The sequence below is a fragment of the Vicugna pacos genome, chromosome 14 (genome assembly GCF_048564905.1).
Source record: "Vicugna pacos chromosome 14, VicPac4, whole genome shotgun sequence".
Lineage (NCBI taxonomy): Eukaryota > Metazoa > Chordata > Mammalia > Artiodactyla > Camelidae > Vicugna > Vicugna pacos.
This window is the reverse complement of record NC_133000.1, coordinates 1,242,293-1,264,397: the sequence shown is the minus strand read 5'-3', so window position 1 is coordinate 1,264,397 and position 22,105 is coordinate 1,242,293. Positions and strand designations below refer to the sequence as shown.

The 22,105-nt window shown below is 44.8% G+C and overlaps 1 protein-coding gene across 1 annotated transcript in view; it reads left to right on the top strand.

Annotated features, from left to right (window-relative positions):
- Positions 1-22,105, top strand: part of MICU2 (mitochondrial calcium uptake 2) — a 69,782-nt gene extending 47,677 nt beyond the window's left edge. The window contains exons 5-12 of the mRNA XM_072975994.1: positions 1,336-1,383; positions 2,636-2,718; positions 11,107-11,172; positions 12,280-12,377; positions 15,582-15,753; positions 19,623-19,731; positions 20,190-20,347; positions 21,826-22,105. Of these exons, the coding sequence (XP_072832095.1) occupies positions 1,336-1,383; positions 2,636-2,718; positions 11,107-11,172; positions 12,280-12,377; positions 15,582-15,753; positions 19,623-19,731; positions 20,190-20,347; positions 21,826-21,930 (839 nt within the window). The 3' untranslated portion in view covers positions 21,931-22,105. The remainder of the gene's footprint in view (positions 1-1,335; positions 1,384-2,635; positions 2,719-11,106; positions 11,173-12,279; positions 12,378-15,581; positions 15,754-19,622; positions 19,732-20,189; positions 20,348-21,825) is intronic.

Here is a 22,105-nt window from a genome sequence, read left to right as displayed (position 1 = left end):
AAGTATACAGCGCCATCTGTTAAGAATTCTTGCCACAAACCAAACGTGAATCTGAGCACAGCTCTAGATCCAAGTACCAGTTTGCAGAAAATGTAGATGTTAGAGGAATGAGTGAAATGACACCACGGATGCACTTAGCAAAATCTCCTGGACTCTCAGAAACTTTACAGGACAAATGACCAGGCTTCTTTTAACAATTAAGTTGAAATTGAGAGGGGGAAAAAGACCAGGGAGAACCTATAGAGTAAAAGAGATTTAAGACACGGGGGGCAACAGAAAAATTTTAAAGCTTTGCGACTCAAAGTACACTATCAAGAGTGAAAAGGCAGCCCACAGGATGGAAGAAAATATTTGCAAACCCCACGTAGGGGGCTAATATCCAGAATATATAAAGAACTGCTACAATCCAATAACAACCAAAAAAAAAACAGTTAAAAATGAGCAAAGGACTGGAGTAGACATTTCTGCAAAGAAGACATTCAGACGGCTAGTTCTCAAATGTTTATGGTGATTCTTTGCATTGCAAGCACGGGAAACCTGACACTGCTTACTGGAGCAGAAGAGGAAGTTTATTTAGTGGGCAGACATAGATCCAGCTTCAGCCCAGCTTCATCCAAGGTTCAAACAGCCTCTTTCTGGCCTGCCGTTGGAGACCAGCCCTCTGGAAGGTCCAGGCACTCGTCTGGCCTCGCTGTCCTAAGTGGGACGTTCTTGCATCATCAAAGCTTTGGGGGAGTGGAGCGAGTGGCCCAGCATTCTCGCAGCGGTGCCCCCAGTCCCCGCATCTGGCTGGGCAGGGCTCAGCCCTGCAGGAGCGTAGCTGCCGCCTGGCCAGTCAGCATCTCCCTCCAGAGGTGAAGACGAGTCGTCCCACCCAGACAGGAGTGGGGAGGGATGGCTTCTCAAAGGCCAGTCAGGTCACTGCTGTGAAGATCGAATGACTTCATTTTGATAATGTAGTTTGACCTTTCGCATATCCAGATCTCTGTCATTCTACTGAATTTGTAAGTTTGCTTCAGTTGAGATGTTACGAATAGTGAACTTTGTGTAGAGATAACGCAGAATGCCGTGCAAGTGAAGCCCCTCGTGGACGCCTTTGTTTGCTGGCCAACGTCCGTTCCCCTTCCTGCTAGCGACAGTGACCTGATCAGTCTTTTTTTTTTAAGCATTCGTACTAGACTCTCTTATGACGGTTCTCCGTAGTACCAAAGAGAGGTCATTTAAAGTAAAATGTGTTTTTACTTGGGTGCAGGTTCCATACAGTATGTGTATGTGTGTGATCACGTCTAAACCGCCTGAAACTTGTTTTCACTGTGTGTGCTCTCTCTCTTTCAGGGCTCGTTTCGTACACTGAGTATCTGTTCCTGCTTACAGTCCTCACCAGTGAGTACCTCAGTCCCTCAGTGACCCTGACTGTTCCCACCCGGCGGGGCGCGGAGGTTCAGGACTTGCGTCTCTGTCACTGCGGGTGTTGCCGGCGCCTTGGCGTCTGTCCCTGCAAGATGACGCTTGGATCGGATCATCCCTGGGCTCTCGGCCTCCTTTGCTCCCTGCTCCTGTAACTTTGTCTCCTGACTGAAGGCTCTTTGAGCAGAAGAATCAGACCTAGCCTTCACTTAGGGATATTAAAAATGCCTCATCTGGGGGGTATAGCTCAGCGGGAGAGTACCCGCCTAGCATGCACGAGGTCCGGGGTTCAGTCCCCAATGCCTCCATTAAAAAATTAATTAATAAAAAGGCCAATTTCCTCTCCCCCAAAATAAAATAATAAATAATTTTTTTTTAAATGCCTCGTCCGAGGTGGGCAGGGGGGAGCTTAGTGGTAGAGGGCATGCTCAGCATGCACATGGTCCTGGGTTTAATCCCCAGTGCCTCCATTAAAAAAATAATAAATTTTTTTAAAAACCTAATTACCTCCCTCCCCCCAAAAACAATTTTTTAAAAAGCCTCATCTGACATCCTACAAAATTCCTGACCAGCCCTCTTCAGACTGTCAAAGCCAAGAATACCAAGGAGAGATTAAGAAACTTCCCCAGCTTGGAGGAGACTGAGGAGACATCACAACTAAATCCAGCATGTTTTCTTGTGTCTGATCCTAGAGTAGAAAAAACACGAAGCCCAAATAAAGGCCGTAGTTTAGTGTAAAATGCTGTAGTGTTAAGTTCCTAGTTTTGATAAAGGCACGAGGTTCCAGAAGATGTTGACGGTAGCGGCAGCTGGGTGGGGGGCCGGTGAGAGCACGCTGTGCTGACCTCACAGCGTCCCTGTAAGTCCAGAATCACTTCCGAGTAATTTTTTTAAAGCCTTACTCTTGAGAAAGGGAAATAAAGGATAATCAAATGAAAATAGCCAAGGTACTGTAAGAATACAGGAAAGCGCCGAGTATAGCTACAGAAATAAAGTAAGTGGTTGAACTACGTGTGCTCTGACGAGCAGAGCACGGCGGGGGAGCAGCACGCCATGGAGGCAGGTCAGCCTCTGCAAGCTGGTGTCCTAAGCAGGTACAGCTTTTTCTCTGTCTTAGGCACTTACGTTGTTTCTGGTGGCTCATTTCAAGTTTGAAGATCTGTATATCTGCAAATAAATGGCCTTTCACCAACATTGCCATAATTATTCATTTTTCACTTGCTTGCAGAACCCCATACTGGGTTTCATGTTGCATTTAAAATGCTGGATGCAGATGGTGATGAGATGGTTGAGAAAAAGGAATTTTTTAAGGTAAGTAGATTCTAGTTAATTTTGGTGCATTGTTAAGCACCTGTTGTGTTTACACTGTACTGTAGTCCATTAAGTGTGCAATAGCGTCCTGTCCTAATATGCATGCCTTCATTTAAAAATACTTCATTGCTAAAAATGCTAACCATCCTCTACCAATGCAGGGTTGCCCCAAACCTTCAATTTGTAAAAAACACAAAATCTGCAAGGCACAATAATACGAGGTATGCCTGTATTTCTAATGGAATACATCATATGATGATCTGTAATGTAAAATACACACCGGCTTTTGAAGAAATAAGAAAGGATTATAAAATATATTGATTTTTGTATTGAAGATGTGATAAAGTCATAATTTTGAGATATAATTTTGCCTGTTTCTTTACATTTTTGCTGCACTTTAATGAAAATGAAACTGAGAACTGCAGATAATAAATTATCTTTTATATACTTAGTCAAGAAAAGTAACAAGTAATTTCAATCAGTGGCTTCACTCCAAAGAAAAGGCCTTGGTTCTGAAACGGATGTTACTTATGTAAGTTAATTAAAATGTTCGTTGTGCAGGTGTCTTTCTTCTTTAAAATGATTCCTCAGTTTAACAGACTTTTTAAGTAGCTGAACAGCTTCCGGCACTGGCCACACTGGGTGGCTTCTGCTGCCTTCGGACTGAGACACTGAGAGCTGCGCCCACCACTGTGCAGCCACACACCTGCCCCTTCCCTCACCTCGGCTCGCCCTGCGCTGAGGTTCGCGGCTCTGCACCCTCCTCCAGATACTGTGTGAACTTCTTAAATGTTTGTAACCTGCTTTTTGTAGGAGCCCACTGTTCATAAACGTGTTCTCTATTTTGCAGCCTTCTTTTTGCTACATCATGTTTTCTTAATATTTGAGGTGGTTTCTTATGTATAAAACCAAATATTTCAGTACTTAAATTTGTGAAGTCATGGTCTAGAGGGGTTTAACTGTGAGGTTATGTTATATACAATAAACTGCACCTGTCCACAGTGTGCAGAGGGATGAGTTTTGACAAATTTATGCACTATGTCCATACCTCCCAGTCAAGATCTGAAACATTTCCCGCGCTCCAGAAAGCCCTCTTGGGCCTTTAAGTCCGTTCCTCACCCCTCCTGGCCCCAGGCAACCACCAGCCCTCTGCTTTTTTCGAGCATCGACGTGCTCCTTTCCTCGAGTCTCACGTAAATGGAATCAGAAAGTGTGCACTCTGCTTGCCTCACTCGGGCCCGTCCGCGCTGCCACGGCGTCAGTGGTCCGCCCGTCCTCGCCGCTTGGTGGGGGGTGGGCTCTGTTGTGTGGACGTCGTTCATCTCCCCAGTCCCTTGTGGATGAGCATGCTGGTTGTTTCCAGGCTGGGGCTGCTGTGAATATTCATACACAGGTCTTCGGGTGAACGCGTGTTTTCTTTGACTGAATACTTAGGAGTGGGGTTGCCAGGTCATACGCTAAGTATAAATTAAGAAGCTGCCGGTTCTGTTTTCTGGGTACCGTTTTACATTCCCACCCGCAGTGGGAGAGGGTTCCATTTGTTTCGTGTCTCAAAGGCTCTTTTCGGTCCTAAATTAGTCATCTGTGTGTGTGCTCATTAATCCATCAGTGGTTTTTCTAAGTAGTTAGTAGGTGCTGATCACTGCGCTGTATACTTGCCTTTTTCCTGGTTCTAACGTGCCTACTAAAACATTCTAAATCACGCAGGCCGATACACTCCTGCTGGTCAGCACTGCTCTAGAGTATACAGGGCTAAAGACACTGAGGAATTTTTAGATGTACTTTGTTGCATACTCCTTATGACAGTTGTCTCAGATGCTGGAAAAGATTTTTCTTACTCCTGCGTTTGCAGCTTAAGTAAAAAGGCTGGAGGATTCCAGAGGATTGAAGTTGTCTGAAATCAGCCTCTAGGTACATGAGGTTTCACTGTACTATTCAGAAAACAGGTGATAATCTTATAAAATTCATTTTCTCAAAGTGGGAGAAGTTAAATGTACTAAAAGCTGTAGAGAAGACTACCGTTTAACTGCTGAAAGAACATTTGGAATGTTCCACGTATTCAGAATATGTTATATAGAAGAGAGATGGATTTGGACCCCCAAAAAAGTGTTTCATTAGAAAGTCATTGTGAGCAAATGTCAGCCCCCTTCTTCCCCAGGTCTCCTCTCAGGGGCCCAGGGAGCCACGTCCTGCAGGGTTTCCTTCCCTGCGGGGCAGCCTCCACCCGGGACGTGGCACACACCTGCTTCAGGAGTGTTTCAGATACTTTTTCTGCGTAATCATTCAACACGCTGAATTTGAAGAATGCTTTCTGAATACCACAGTTTTTCCTGGTCAACCTCCTAAGCCTGTAAAAGGTTCTTTGTGCTGATCTTAGAAATGAAACACTAAACTTGATAACCCGTGGAGCATGATACACTATGTCAATTAAAAATAACAGCTTAGAGGAGAAAAAGCATTTACATTAATTACTTGAATAATTATTTCATTTCCATGGTTGTCATATTTGGAAACCTAAGTGTGTATCCTCTTCTATGTGAAGTTTTACTGAAATAGCCAAACAGTCCTTTTCAGGTCAGAGAAGCATGTTTAAGGGGCAGGGATTTGTGAGTTTTTTCAGCTTATCTGACTGTTTCCCCAGTAAATTTTATTTGTTGCTCTTCCTGTCGTAAGTGCTAGAAAATTACGAGAATTACTTTAATACCCAAAACAGAGGTATAGCAGAGTGACTTGAACAGCAAATGCAAAAGTAACGAAGAAATCTATTCATATGAAGTCTTAGGAAAATGTACTAGAATATAAATTGCCTTAGTTTGTTTCTTTTGTGCTGTGTGGTGCATTCCGGTTTTGTTAACATCAGGTCTGCGCGCTGCGTGGTAAGTGTATTTATTGCTCACTTCGTCATCCCAAGAACAAGTACAGTGGCAGCGCTCCGTGTAAACTCTCCTCTGTCAGCAGGCCGCAGGCTGCCTGCAGCGGTCAAAGCCAGTGACAGTCAGTCCGTTTCGTCTTTACCGCGATAGAAGGTACATCTGCTTATTCGGGATAAGAGCCAGAGTTTCAGTGTAATTTCTTCGAACAAGAGACTGATGACAGGTCTGTTTACTAGTATAAATTTCTCCTTAGGTGGTCCCTTGATTTCACAGGTCTTTCATACTGGTGGGAAGGACTGTGTCTGAACGCAGCGGTGTGATAATCTTACTATACTAAGTATACCTGCTAAGGGGGGCTGCAGCTCCAGCGGCAGAGTGCATGCTTAGCACGCATGAGGTCCTGGGTTCCGTCCCTGGTGCCTCCTCTAAGAATAAGTGAATAAACCTAGTCACCTCCCCCCAGCAAAAAAGGAAAGGGAAACTAAATGTGCCTGCTAGAGTTGCTGTTAACTGTGAAGGCCTTCCGGAGAATTTATCCTTCTTGGTTCTGGAACAGCGTTCTTATTCCAGAGCTTAATCACGATCCATTCTGGAAGCAAAGACGAGGTAAACCGGCCCCAAATACTTGTCTCCGTTTTCAGCCTGAAACCAAAATACCGATCAGTGTGGAGCTGCTCAGTTTGGCTGTTAGACGTCGGGAGCCCTCCTGCTGCCTCTGTCTTCACCTGGCCTTGGTTCTCTAGCAAAGCAGCCGTTTCTGCCAGACACTTCGCTCCCACCTCTGCCTAGAATGCCCTTTCCCCACCCCCTTGGAAGCTTTTAATTATTCCGCTCTCAGCCCAAATGCCACGTCCTCAAAGACAGCTCCCCAGAGTAAGCCTGACTCTCGGCTACCACTTCATTGCCTTTTCATTCCAGTCGTAGCACAAGACTGAAAATTCTGGAATTACCTGACTGCTTTGCCCACTTGCGCGTTGCCTACACCCCACTGGAATGTAAGTTCAGCGAAAGCACCCCGTGCCGCCCTCTGCCCGCGACTGCTGTGCTCCCAGCACGGAGACCGCACGTGGTCCTGGGGGGGCGCTTAGCGCAGTGCCGTGGTGACTCAGCGTCACTTGCAGCCGTCTCAGAAAGCACCGTAGTAGGCCAGAGAGGCCTTCTGGCCTGAGAGGATACCCGGACACAAAGTGTTCATGGCCTTTCAAATGGAGCTGTTACTATAAAACAAGATACACAGCACTGCGATCTTCACAGTGCAGCCGAACCTGCCGTAACCGCTCCCTGAGTCCAGGCCAGAACGCCTTAGCCAAGACTCTGGCAGGACAGCTCCATCTGGCACTAAACCCACATGGTCAGACTTCAGGACTGACCCTTGTTCTAGGTTCCACATGATACTGGGATAAGCCTCCTGAAAGAGCTCTGGCTTCAGTGAGCCAATTCTGTTTGCTTTTTTGTTTTGTTTCGTTTTGTAACTATTTGCAATGACTACGTGAAGATTATAACTATAGACAATAACCATATTGTCTTATAATAAAAGATAACTTTTGAATTTTCTATAAAAATGTGTATCATTTTATGAATAACATCTGTTCCTATGTTTAAAGTTATCTATTTGATAAATTTGACTGATCTTTAGTACTTGACCTAAGAAAAACAAACAACAACAAAAGAGATCCAAATGCCCAGTATTAGCAATGAAGAGGAGCGCTCACCACACATCCTACAGGCATTGGAGGGACAGAAGCGGAACACTGTGGGGACTGGTTCCTGTGTGCCTGGGATTTGATAAGTCAGATGAACGGACAGGTGCCTTAAGAAACAAAACTTATCGAAGCTAACAAGAGATGGGATAGAAATCTGAATGGCCCTTTATCAAAGGAATTGGATTTGTTATCAAAAACTTTCCCATAAAGAAATGTACAGGCTCAGATGGTTTCACTGGTGAAACCTGTCAAGCACACAGGGATGCAGAAATGCCCAGTTTGCACAAACTCTTTCAGAAAACGCAGGACAAGGGAACAGTTCCCTCATGTGATGAGACCAGCACGTCCCTGATGGCTAAAATTTGGCAAAGACCTAACAGGAAAAGTGGACTATAGACCACCTTTCCTCATGAACAGAGATATGAAAGTGCTTAACCAGATGGAGCAAAGCTCGTCAAGCGCTGTATAAAATAACGCATCACAACCAAGTGAGATTTATCCACAGAGTACAAAATTCGCTTAATAGTTGAAACTCAGTCAGTGCAGTCCATCGTGTTAACAGAACAAAAGAGAAACCAACACGATCATATCAGTTCATGCACACAAAGCATTTAACAAAATAAGCACTTTTGTGACAAAAGTTAGCAGGTAGGAATAGGAGGGAACTGCAGTCTGGTGAAAGGTGCGCACAGAAAATTTGAAGATACATCCTGCCACAAGATGAAGTGCTGGCCGCTTTCCCCTTGAGGTCAGGAACCAGGCAAAGGACGTCTTCTTACCCCTTCTGTTTGACATTTTGCTGGAGATTCTAGAGATAAAAGCAATACAAGGGGGGAAAGGGGGGAAAGATGAGAAAGGAAGAAGTAAATCTGACTTTACCACAGACAACAGGACTAAGGAACTGACAACCAGATCAGCCAAATCAAAGATGTGTAAGTGAGTTTAGCAAGGTCTCCGGGTGGGAGGTCAGTATAGAAAAATCCATTGTGTTTCCATATAATGGTAGCAGATATTTGGAAAATGAAGTTACAATCAGTTCTTTTTAGACGGTGCCAAATGATATAAAAGAAGTAGAAATAAATTTAACAAAAAACATACACCAGAAACTCCAGACATTGCTGGTAGAAATTCAAGGAAACCTCAATAAATGGAGAAATACACCATGTTAATGGATTGAAGATTTGGTAGTGTTAAGATGTCACTGCTTCCCAAATTGGTCTAAAGATTCAATTTCCCCAAGCAGATACCCAGCCGGCTTTTTTTTTAATAGAAATTAATGAGCTGATTTTAAAAAGTATATTTAAAAGCAAAGGATCTGAACCACCCAGATCAATCCTGAAAAGCAGGAATAAATCTGGATACTCTGACACTACCTAACTTTAAGATTCTGCAGACCTGCAGTAATGGTGACACTGTGACGTTGCCCTAAGGATGGACAGGTAGATCAGTGGAGGGGAGCAGAGTCCACACATATGTGGTCACAATTCTCAGTAAAGCCTCCAAATCAGTTAATGAGGAAAGGAAAGTCTTTTCAACAAATAACACTAGAACAAAGGACAGGATATTATGTACATGAAAAAGCTAGCCATAACCCTTGCCTCAGACCACATACAGAAGTGTATTTGAGATGTATCTTATGTCTAAACATAAAAACTAAAACCATGAAGCTTCTGGGAAAAAATATAAGAGAGTATCTTCAGGATCAGTAAGTCAGTTACTTAGGGCACTGAAAGCAGTGACCATTAAGGGAAAAACAATGATAATCAAAATTAATGGCTTCTGTATATTAAGAAAATGAATAGGCAAACTGTAGGATAAGAGAAAATATTTTCCAAGCAGGTAATTGACAAAGGACTTGTGTCCAGAATATATAGTAGATCCATACAACTTAGTAGTTAAAAAAAATTAAAATCTAGATAGAAGAGTACAACAGACACATCAGAAGAGAAAATGTGTGAATAGGAGACAGCACTTGAAAAAGTGAGTTATCAGGGAAATGCACGTTAAAACCACAGAGAAGTACTGTTCTTCCAACAGAATGGCTGAAATTAAAAGACTGATAAGACCACATGGTGAGGCTGTGAAGGAACCAGAATTCACTTTGGAAAAAGGTTTGGCAGTTTCTTACAAAGTCAAACAGACCTAACTGTTCCCTCCTGGGAATTTACCCAAGAGAAATGTTAAAGCATGTCAAAGACAACAGAGGCTGCACAGGGAAGTTTGTGGGAGCTGCGCTGCACAAACAGTGCACACGCTTAGCAACACGGTGTCATGCACGTGAATGTGCATCAAGAGGCAGAATCTCATGCTGAGTCACCAAAACCACAGCAGAGGTGAGAGCTGTGTCTGCTGCCTTGATGGTGGTGGTGTGTTAGGGGGTGTGCAGAGGTTCAGACTCACCGAGATGTGTACATTACTGTGTGCAAGTTTGTGTGTTAAGTATACCTCAGTAAAGCTGGGGGAAAAAGAAAATGTTTATGGCAGCTTAAGTCACAGTAGGCGAAAACTGGAGGCAGTAACGCGAACATCTGTCAACAGATGAATGGATAAACAGCTGTGTATTTATTCAAACGGGTCCAGCTCAGCAATAAATGGGAACGTGTCCTGATAGCAGACAACACAGATAAATCACAGAGCCACTGTGCCGAGTTACAGGAGATGATGGCAGACACAGACTACTTAGTGCCATTTATTTGAATCTCTAAACTAATGAAAACTGAACGGCCCAGATTTGTGTATTGCAATGCACGCGAGTCTTCCCGAAAGAGCTGTGAATATTAATGACGAGTCGGGAGCGGGGGTGGGTGACTAGGGACCACGAGTGGTGGAACATGGGTAAGGCTGCACCCGAGTCATGTGCTGGGGGTAGTTTATTACAGGGTTCTCTCTGCTGTGTTTGAAATTATCCCTAATAAAAATTTTAAGAGGAGCAGTTTTAAGCAAAGTAAGAAATGTTTGGGTGTTGAACATGGCAGTATACTGATTGTCAACTTAGATAAAGGATAAAACAAATAAAAGCTTTTTAACTTTATTCCCTAAAATTGGGGGGGAGGGTCGAGTGTTGAAAAGTCTGAGGGCTTTAGAGAGCTAGAGACGAGCCTTAAGCCTACAACAAATGTAGCAGAAGCAGCAACATTTGAGGCAGCCCTTCTCAAACTATTAACAAAGAAGTCATCTAGAAAAAAACGGGTGGAGATTTTGTCTACATTTAATTTTTTTTAAACCTTTTTTTAATTTGCTTTCCATGTGAGGACTGGCACAGATGACACTGAACGGTAGGTGGGTTTTCAGCGTGCTCAGTCCTGAGGTACCGTTGACAGTTTTTTAACTGGCAGAAACGTAGGCCTATAAATTATCTCGAAGCTTTATAAATGCATAAAGAGAAAAGGGAAGGCTGTTTATATGATATGAATAGCTTTTTAAGAGCTATACACTTGCCGTATGGCCATAAACAATCAGAAAAATTAATTATGAATAAAAATCCTCTTGAAAAATGAGGATAATCATGAAGTTTTTACATAGTGATGCCTTTAGTATATATATACATTAAGTAAGCCAGCTTTCTTAGGAGAAAAAGTGATCCAAATCATAGTAATAACAATGTTAATACTTGTATATCATTCTCCTTTAATTCTTATATGATCTAAGAAAAAAACTGGTATCAGGAGTTATAATAAAAAATTTAATATTTAATTTAATATTTAACAAATTACTGGTATATATTTTGTAATAAAAACTTAGCATCTGTTTTTTAGGTTGTTTTGAGAATTCCGGTAGACACACAGCTGAATTCATGTTTGCACTCTTTTTAGCTGCAGAAGATCATAAGTAAACAGGATGACCTGAAGACAGCAGTAACTAGTGAAACAGAATGCCAGGTATGTGCAATAAGCCGAACGTTTCCAAACAGATGCTATTTACAGTAGCTTCTCTATTCTGTTTGTTCAAATAAGTATTCCCAGATAGTCCAGAAAATCATCAGTAACTTGACTTTTCTAAATATTTGAGTAGAATTGCTACATTCACGTGATCCGACCTCAAGAGGCTCCCAGAAGGATGTATGTAGGCAGAATTTTCCTCCCGTCACCAACTCCCATGTGTTTCTCCAGACAGACTTCATGTGCAAACTCTGCCCCTCTTCCTGCGCCCCCGCTGATGGGCCTGACCTTGCCCTCCCCGCCCTCCGTGGTGCACCCCACCTCTGGGTTCCTGCTTATCCTCCACTGAACAGTGCCCAGAAGATTCTAGGGGCCCCCCTCTGCCTGAGCTCCACACGCTGCCAAGTAGCCTGCTTTTCCCCACGGCTTGTCCCAGCTGCCTTAGATTCAAGGTTTTCTTGGGTTCTGTCAGGTGACAGGCACACTGCCTGCCGCTGTGTCTGGGAGGCAGGCTGGACCAGCACCTGAATCCAGCGTTTCTCCCTCAAACTATATGGTTTAAACCCTTTTGTTGTTTAGTTGCTGCTGATAATCTTTTTAGTGGTTCTGTGTTACTATTTTTGTTTATTTTCTGGGAGACTGGAAGGAGGAAGGGTCTGTGGATCTGCATCACTCATTACCTTGAATAGAATCCTCACCTGTTAACTTTATCATTAGGAAAAGCTAGCATTTTTCAAATTTCCAACATTCAGCAGAAGGTCCAAGACTTTCCTGCTTTGATTCTCTCCGTCCTGCTTCATTAGAAAATGCTAGGAGGTCACATTTTGAGATAACTAGTTTCACTATTCTGAGCTCTCTCTCTGGCCCACTCCAGTTGTGCCCATAGCTGAAGTCCCCCCGGAGCGATTCCGGTGTGTTAGCCCTCGGTGTTTTTCTCCTGCTCGAGCGAAGTCCGTAGAGAACGGTGCTGTGCAGAGTAATAGAATGTTGTTTGCTGCTGCTGTTACAAGAATCTTTTGTGGGTATTGTCCTAGGAGTTCTAGGCTGCCGTGTCCATTTTTGTCCTTGGTTATGATTACCTAAAATTATTATACCCTTTTTTTGTAGGAACCAACAGTGAAAGAACCTGAGATTAACACAACCCTTCAGCTACGTTTCTTTGGGAAAAAAGGGGAAAAAAAACTGCATTATAAAGAATTTCGTAAGTAAGTGCAAATATTTATATTCATTTAGGGAAATTTTATAGGTAAGAGGTGAAGAAACAACTGAATACATTCGTGCCCCAGAACTGCAGAGCGTAAAGCCACATATTATACGGAATTCGTCTGAGAGAAAAACCTGCGAAATGTAAATTAAAGTTACTATGCTAAACAAAATTAACTTATTACGAAAAATAATATTCATGTATAGACTATAATAATTATATTTAGTAACGTACTATAACAGTTGGTTCTTAATTTAAAGCAAACCTGCCCAACTTAACGTCAAACAGTGACCGTTTCCTATTGCCATGAGTCTTTGGGTCACCTGGGTGGTTCCCCGATGGGGGCAGGGTCGCCCTTCCGGTCTGCGCAGGCGCACGCGGTGGCCGCTGCCGCTGGTTGGCTGCCCCTGCCCCGGCCCCGGCCCCGGGGGCTCAGCCGGGCAGCTCCGCTCGGCCGTGCGGTCTCCGGGCCTCCGGGCCTCCGGCACAGGGGTCCACGGCGTTTCTCTGGGACTACTCAGCGGTGCCTTCACAGCCTGGGAAGGGTGTGTGTGGATGTGTTAGTATGTATCGCGGGTGGCTGTCAGCGTTACACCAACAGCGTGTTCACCCACCCTGAGCTGACTGCTTTACCTGTGAAATGGGCCTGGCACTTGCAGGGTGTGAGATGCGGTGCCCTCCTGCCTCCTCAGGCGGATGAGCAGCAGCGAGGCCACCTGAGGAAAGAGAGCAGCTTGAGAAGAGACACAGGTGTGAGGACCTGTGGCTGGCAAAGGACCTCGGGCCTCCAGAGCTGTAAATAAGCATGGAGGGGGGAGAGGGGCCAGGGAAGGGTGTGCCCACCTAGGGGAGGGTTCGCTCACCGGAAGATCCAGCTTCAGTTAACCCTGCGAGGGGAGGCCCTGAACGGAGACCCGTGGAGGGTACCTGCTCAGACGTGCCCATCACTCTCTCCGGATGATGGGTAGCGGTAAAGGGAGGACTTTGTGAGGGAGGGGACCACTGGGATTGCAGGCAAGAGATGGGCTAGCGTTGTGGCAAAAAGGATTTCCAAGTGGGAGAGTTTCCAAGACATAGGAGATAAGATCGTAGGGCTTTAGTGACTGTTTAAAGTTGCTTCTAACTTTAATTTTCCTTAAACAGAATAGTTTCATCTAGAATTCTTACTTAAAATTTTTTTAATAGGACTTTCTGTAAATAATAGGCCCTGCGAAATCTGTCATGCCATCATGCAACTAAAAAAAAAAGATCCAGTTAATAGAGACTGCTTTAAATGCAGTTTTTCAGGAGCTTGTCTCTTGAATAGAGCAGAGTGCCCCTGAAGTTAAAATTACAGGTATACTGGGTTAGACTGTGATGATCATAGTATATCTTTAAAATTGTGCATACGTCATAAAGTAACAAAAATAGTTTCCCTGTATAATTTTTTTCACCATCATACTGGCCAAATTAATCATCGAAATTCCACAATAAGCATTCAGTATGCTATTTGCAGCTTTTAATTTGTTTTTATGGGAGTGTGATGGTAACCCTTCCTCATAAAGAGTTGTTTGCCTTTTCTCTTCCATCCTTTGTCTCAGCCTCCTTCTTACAGCTTCTCTGATAAAGGACATTGTTTTATAAGCTACAGCTTGTAAGTCTCTAGGAAAGGCACTGAAGGAGACAAACGTTCCCACCTGGGTCCTCGGACTCCTTGGTCAGCAGGAACTGACATGAGGCCAGACAAGGAGTTCAGGGAGGCTTTGCTGGGACTCGTGCTGCAGTAGGAAGGAGCGAGAACCGGTGACAGGTGCCCCTGCTCTGTCCCCGAGGGGGTCAGGGCGGGCCAGAGGGTGGCTCTACTATAAGTTCTTCAGTTCAGTGTTTATGTCCAGTAGCATGTTCCAGACTCTGACATCATAACGAGATGTAGTTTTAGGCTTAGGCAAGGTTATTATCATTAAGCATATGTAGTATTTCTCAAAAGTAGTCTAATTAGTTGAGAGTAGCTGTATAGTTTAACAGCAAGTAAGTTGGTAATATTTCAACCTCAGATGGAGCGCAAAGAAGAAGGAAAGGAACAAGTTAGTAATGCCTTTACTCTGTATTTTCTGCTCCTCTAGTCACTGTGCCCTCATCTGCAAGCAAAGCCCCCCTTTAACGTCCTTGCAAGGCGGCACTGACTGCCAGCGCAGCACACGGAACAGCGAAACAAAGGACAAAGCATGTCAGTCAGAGCTGTTGTGGATCAGTCCAAACTTGAAATGCTTCAAATTTTAAATGAAATCCTGCTCTGACCCAGAAAGATACACAACACTGATAAATAAATCTGTGTATCCAGTACATTCAGAAAAGGCTGCGGGTAACAGACTCTTACCTCCCACATAGATAGACGCCTAAAGTCAAACTCCCTCTTCTTGCTTTTAGCTTCTGTGCGGTGATCAGAATCTAAAGCAAGTCAATTTTTAACAGCAGCAGTGTTTCTCCAGCTGAACGAGAACACTCCTGTTGGTCCCCCGTGTGCGTTTCTGTTAAGTTGTGGCATGACCGGTGGTGCGGCCCCCTGGACATGTGGGAAAGTGAGCGGAGGATCTGCCACAGAGTGAAACTCATGCAGATAATGATTCTTCTCACATGATTTAGGTTATAAATAAGTGAAGTACGGCATTTCTGGGTTCTCATTCAAAGGAAGCATATTTTAATCTGATATCCCTTCAACTTGCACCTTTCCCAGGAAGCTGTAGATGACAGTTTGATCAAAGCACCATGTTGTTTTTGTTTAAAAAAATAATATTGAGTCATACAGACATACGTTACGGTCCAAAAGATTATAAGCATTTTTAGGTAAATCTAAGCTTTTGATGTAAGGCCATTGGTTACACTGATCAACTTTGGTATCTGGAAACTGTTAGGAGCCATTAGTTATCATTAATGTTCTAAAAGCAGTATTCTAACTGAAATTTGAGTTTCTCGACTAGTGATGTTTTTTCTGTATTTGAAAAAAATTTATTTTCTGTATAGTCTTGTTTTCTCTGGATGTACCAGAGCAGCATCTTACAGGTTTCTAAGTCTTGAAGTTTATCAGGGTGCAAGTTGCCAAGCGTAACTTGCACAGCCAGGTTGGGTGCGGGCCGCCGGGTCAGAGCACTCACCCCCAGGGCCACAGCCTAGGTCCAGCACATGAAGCCATGAGCTGCTTACATCCATCTCATATTTTAATGTCTAGATTTATGGAAAACTTACAAACCGAGGTCCAAGAAATGGAGTTCCTGCAATTTTCTAAAGGTTTGAGTTTCATGAGAAAAGAAGACTTTGCAGAGTGGCTCCTTTTCTTCACTAACACTGAAAATAAAGACGTTTATTGGAAAAATGTGCGAGAGAAGTTGTCAGCAGGAGAGGTTGGTATCCCTTTTTATTATGCTCATGATGCAGATAAAATAACGCTAATGTATTTATAAAATTAAATAACTTTATTATTAATCAAAACTAAGATTAATCAAAACTAAGCTGCTCTCTGTTATTTGAGTGTAAGATTGAATTGAGGAATGTTCTTCACGTACTGTTTTCTTACGAAGGAAGTGCTGCCTAGGACAGACCCCGTGTAGTGGCCGCAGCCGTGCACCCAGTGCAGGGGGGGTGCACCATCGCCCACCACCTTCTCATGTCTGGGAAGCTTACCTGGCCGGTGCAGATCCACAGGATAGAAGAGTTAGAAGTGTGAGCGGCGGCCGTTGTCTTTGCATGTGATGTGATTACAGGAGAACCCAGGAGAATCAAACTGAAAAGCCATCAGAAGTTGCGTTCAGCACAGTGCGTGTCACAGTGCTGCTCTCTTGGGAGCAGCTGTGCAGACGACAGGCCAGAAAGTGTAACAGCACATGTGTGTGCAGGTGTGTGCGTGTGTGTGTACACAGGTACTGCGGAAGTGATGACTGCTAAGCTGTAATAACAGTTAGTGTACAGTGCTAAGATTTCAAGTGATTTTTACTTTATTGTTCCAAAATTTTTTTTGAAATGGGCGTATGTTTTTATATAATTTTTAAAGCTATCTCTGTAGTGGAAAAAAAAGATAATAAAATATAAGAAAAATGTCATTTCAGTAGAGATATATAACAATTAGAAATAAATTTAACAAGAAATACATAGAAAACTCTTTAAAGCCTTGATGGATGTAAAAGAAAACTTACCTAATTACAGAGACTTCCCGTTACTGAGTGGAAAGTCTTAGCATTACAAACACAGCAGTTGTCCCCTAAGTTAGTCTGCAAATGTAGTGTTAAATGAGTCTGAACAGCACAGGTTCTCTGCCCTCACACATCAGGTCTGAAACCCTGTGGCTGACAGAGGGGAGGTCGCCTTCTCAGTCACGCTGTTTCCCTTGTGGCCCGTGGGGGACCGGACTCTGAGGCTCTGCCCCTCAGAGCCCCACCGTCTGGAAGAAACGCCACCCTCCAAGGCTGCGCAGGAAAGCAAGGACTATGTCACCGTCCAGCAGTGAGCGTTTGAACCCGGACGTGTCACGTGGCTGCTGGCCAGACAGACAGCATGACACACCTGACTACGTGGAGGAGGGGACGTGCGGGAGTCAGGAGGGAACCAGAGCTTCACTGCAAGTGCTCTGGGGTTCTCAGGAGCGGGCCAGACAAGCCACTGGAGTCTGTGAAACTTCGGAGGGGCAGGGGTGCCTGGAAATTCCTGCCCCGTCCCCATACTTTTGCTGTGAACCTAAACTGCTCTAAAAAAATTAAGTCTTTAAAAAAAGAAAATGCTGAGATAGTAAGATGTGTCACCAAATATTGGAACCAAAGTGTTACCAACAGTGAATCTGACCAACAAATCAGTTGAACAGACTATCAAGTCGGAAAGAGATACAGTTACACTGGGAAACTTGCTGTGTATAAACTCAGATTGCGATGAGCTGGGTGAGAGAAGAACCAGGAGGAAATGGCACTGGGACAGCTCACTGGCCATCGGAGGGGGACGTGGACGTGGACCTCTGTCCCTCTCAGGCCTCAGGTGCATTCTGCGCGGGTCAAAGTTAGGAGGAGAACGACACTGAGGACGTACAAACACTGGAGCGGTGTCCTAGCATGCGTGCTAAGCAAAACCCAGAGACTCCAGTGAAGTGGTTAAATTACTACCTAAAATTTAAAAGTCTGTTGCCTCCCTCATCCCCCACAAACTACTCAAAGTCAAAGAAAAAAGGAAAAATTAACAAAATGAGGGGAAATACTGGCCTCACGTTTAATAAGCCAATTTCTTTCATTTATAGTGAGATATTAAAAAATCAGGAGTTGAAGGGTCTTTCTACCCTATTTAATGTATAATGGGGTCTTAAAAATCAATGTGCTAATTACCCAGCGTCTGGACTTCATGTACTTGCAAGATGTGTGTACCACTGCACCTCCTCACGGGCATCGGCTGGGTCAGAGCCAGAGAAGCCTGTCATTCCTGGGTCAGTGGCAGCACAGGCCTCAGGTTTGTCCCCGTCCGCCGAGGCCCACGCGGTGGGTCTGCGCTACAGCCAGGGAGCCTGGGTCTTCCATGACCGGCAGCGGGCGAAGCTGTCCTCTGCCCTGAGGGAGCCACGTCTCGTTCCAGGCTGCTGACTGTGCCGACGTCCTGGGAGGGACCGTCCGGAGCAGAGAGGAGGCAGCCCTGGTCTGGAAGACGTGCAGAACACGTGGTGCGCTGTCTCCCAGCTGCAGGGCCCTGGCGCCCATCAGACGTCTGGGCGGAGGACACAGGGGAGTCCACAAATGACCGATAAACATGCAAGTGAGAAGTGGTTAACTGTGTTACGGGTAAAACCATACGGAGGCCAACACTGACGACGTACCACTTCTCACCAACAGTAAAGCAAAAAAATCAGCAACTTTCCACCTAGTGGCTGCTTTGAGGTCATGATGCTGAGAAACAGCCACTCTTGTTTGTGTGGTGAGCATGAAGCCGGGTGTAGAAGTGTGTGGCGAGGACGCTCCCGCTGTGCGGGTCGGGGGTGTGCGTTTCATAGGCATAGAACGTTTCTGGAAGGATCCGGAAGGACGCGGGGCTCAAAGAGGGAAGAGCTCTTCTCATTTTTCATTCGTTGTGTTGTTGGGGTTTTTATTTACCATGTGTACATACTCTTCAAAAAGTTAAGTTGTAAAAAATAAAATTTGATAAACTCACAAACACTGAAACTTAAATAAGACACCACATGTGCAGAGGGCGTGGTCCTGAAGGTCTCTGCAAGGAGAAACTTTTTTTCAGGCCAGGAAGAATTTACTTTCAGAATAAGAATTTTTATACTGTTACTTTTTTAATGGAAAACTAGCTAAAAGATTTTCAAAAAATTTTTAAAAAAACATTTTGTTTGTTTTGTTTTTAAGTGCATAGGTTTTAAATATACTTCAGTTTAAAACAAATCAGATGGACCAAGGTTTAAGTCCTGATCGTCCCATTCAGCAGACCGTAGGCAACACGCTTGATACTGGGAGGGCTGCCGCCCACGCAGAGGGCAAGGCCGCGCTGCAGCCCAGCAGGCCCGGCCAGCCCTGGACCCGGCACCCTGACTCGGGGCTGTGTCCCTGGGTGAAACTGAGCAGAAAGGAGGAGCCGGCCCCCAGCAGGACGTGGTAGCTGCCTCAGGCTGCTCCAGGCTTAAACAGCAAGTGTGTGTTCTCAGTTCTGGAGCCTGGAGGCCAAGGTCCAGGTACCAGCGTGCTTAGTTTCCAGTGAGGTCTGCCCGGCTGGCCAGCAGCTGGCTCCCCACACGGCCATTTCTCTCTGTGCACACGCAGGTGACAGCGCTCCAGTGGCTCCTCCTCCTGTCACCAGGACCTGTCCTGTCAGATCGGGGCCCACCCCAGGGCGTCTTCTAGCCACAACTACCTCTGCACAGGCCCCGCCTCCAAATACAGCCACACGGCCGGTGGGGGAAGGGTGGGGAATGGGGTGGTCAAGGCTTCAGCATGGGGCCTCTGAGGAGACGGAGGTGAGTCCACAGCACAGGCCCACCTCCTGGCACCCTGCACTCCTGGCTCCGGGCGGCCCCGCTGGCACAGCGTGCAGCCAGACTCAGCGGCCCCGCTGGGTGCCCCCCTGGGGCCCCTCCTCTGCTCTGAAATCTGTAGTTCTGTTCTTACTCTGCATCTCAGAATTTCTGACAGGCATGCTTAGAAAGATACAAGTTCGTAGACTTGATAGAAAAGAGGACTCACATTATATCTTTAAGATTATCATATTTACAAAATTGTAATAAAAAGTCACTTTGATATTTCATTAGAGCATTAGCTTGGATGAGTTCAAGTCCTTCTGTCACTTTGCGACCCACCTGGAGGACTTCGCCATCGCCATGCAGATGTTCAGCTTAGCTCATCGCCCTGTCCGGCTGAGTAAGTCGTGCGAGTCATTCGGTGTCGTCATCTGTAGGCAGTGTCGCTCTCTTCTTTAAGTAGTTACACCAGTCAGGGACCACTTACGAGCAAGACGAGTGATCGGCCAGTCAGTCAGTTCAGTGTGCTGATTCTCCGTGTTCGGCAGCAGCACTCACGTTTCAACAGTCACCTTACCTGCTTTTACTTTCTAATTTTTCTGCTGAGAAGCAGAAGGAAATATTTAAATATCTGCGTTCAAAACATCGATGAGATTAGAATAACCTGCTTATCTTGCGTTTACTTCCATGACATTTCTCAGCCAAATTTATTATTTGAACATGTTCTTGATGAGTATTTTTGTTTTGGTTTTACTTCCCAAATAATAAATATATAGATGTTTTTGCTTCTCAAATAATGAGAATTTAGACTTAGACTATTTTACTTGATTGATGAGCTTTTGCATTTTCTCTCTGTAGCGGAGTTTAAGAGAGCTGTGAAGGTAGCCACGGGCCAGGAGCTCTCAAACAATATTTTGGACACCGTCTTCAAGATCTTCGATTTGGATGGTGATGAATGTCTCAGTCACGAAGAGTTTCTTGGGGTGTTAAAAAACAGGATGCATCGAGGCTTATGGGTAACAGACTTTGAATAATTACATGCTTTTATGTCATTAAGTGAACAGAGTTTGAGGAAATGTATAGTCCTCAGTGGGGTTCTCATCATTTTCTAAGGAGATTACAAGCTCTAATTACAACACTGAAATATCTCCCACAGATGGGTCCACCATTCTTTGCTTTTTTTTTCAAACGTATGAATCTAACCAGAAACTACTGTTGAGAAATCATAGCCTAGAATTTTTCTCTGGGCTCCGTACGTGGACACCTAGGTCCGGGCCCCAGCTGTGTCACTCACTAACTGCCAGGTCTGGCAGAGCCGCTTGATTCTTCTGAGCCTCGGATTCCTCGTCTGCATAATGAGGACAGTGGTGGAACCTGCCAGAGAGTTATTATGAGAATTAAGTGTGAAATAATACTTGGTGGCTGACACATGTGAGTAAATGTTGGCTGGTGTCATCATTCACTCAGACTCGCATGGTGGTCTGTGACTATGGGACAAGTCAAACTCAGAATTTTGTTTAGATTAGAATCTGCTAGAAACACACAGGGACGCAGAGTGCAGGTTGAAGACGGTGGTCCAGGAGGACTATCTGCCGCGTAAGTAGGTGATCAGCCGGGACGGCGGAAAGGAGAACCAGAGAAAGAAGGTGGAGGGGTCATGAAACAGAGTTGTTTATTACAACCTAGAGGAGCAGGTTCATCTTCCTGCAGCAAACACCACTTACGAAAAATGAACAAATACACTTTCCACTAGCAAACGCGTTTTACAGCCTTGCGGTTATTCATCGTTAGGCATCACATTTCTGGAAATTCAGCCAACCTTCCCAGATAACAACTTAGTGTCCTCAGCAGCCTCTTTGCCATTTCTCAAAAAATGTGTTAAACAGGAGAGCTGCCCGCCGGTGGCAGGAGAGGGTCACGAGTGCCCCTGCAGTAGGCCTGCGCCCCCGCCCGGCGGGCCCGCAGCGCAGGGGCCACGTGCTGCCTGGCCCGTGCTTGCCGCTTAACCGGCGGGGCCGTGGCCGCGCCCACTTGTCTGAGTTGTAGTGCTGCAGCTTCAGACTTCTCATCAAGTGTGTGGTTACCTACAGTGTCTTTTGAATTTTAGCCAAGGTGAAATCAGGGTTTAAGGCTTGCAGTTTTCACTCCACATAGCTAAGTTCACAAACACCAGAAATGTTATAAAACATTATAAAAGGAAAACAGTATAAAATAATCACATTTTTAAACTAATGTATGAAAGAGACCCCCCAGGGTCTCTGCCGTCTCCTTAGGGAGGACTCTCCGTTCCATAGTTAGCCGGAGGGTGTTCTTACCTCACGTTCTCTTCTTACCTTTCACGCTTACTTTACAGCTTGTGTTGTGATCAGCTTTACCCCGTAATCCACCTCAGGTACCTTCAGAGTCACGGGGGGAACACACAGCAGCAAAGTGCATGTGAACCGTGCTTAACTTTGCAGACAGTGACCTTTTAATTCTTACTTTTGGTTCACAGGTACCACAGCAACTAAGTGTTCAAGAATACTGGAAGTGTGTGAAAAAAGAAAGCATCAAAGGAGTAAAAGAAGTCTGGAAACAAGCTGGCAGAGGCCCTTTATAGACAAGATAACGTGGGAATTGCTTTGCTCCGAGAGTCAGAATTGGGGATTTTTTCCAAGTCCTGGATGTTTATGGTCTAAAGTCCTCACTCTTTTCCTTTGTGATATAAATATGCCTTGTCCTTGCTTCTGATTCAGTAGTTTCTTAGAGTTCATTAAAGAGCTTAGTAAAAAGAA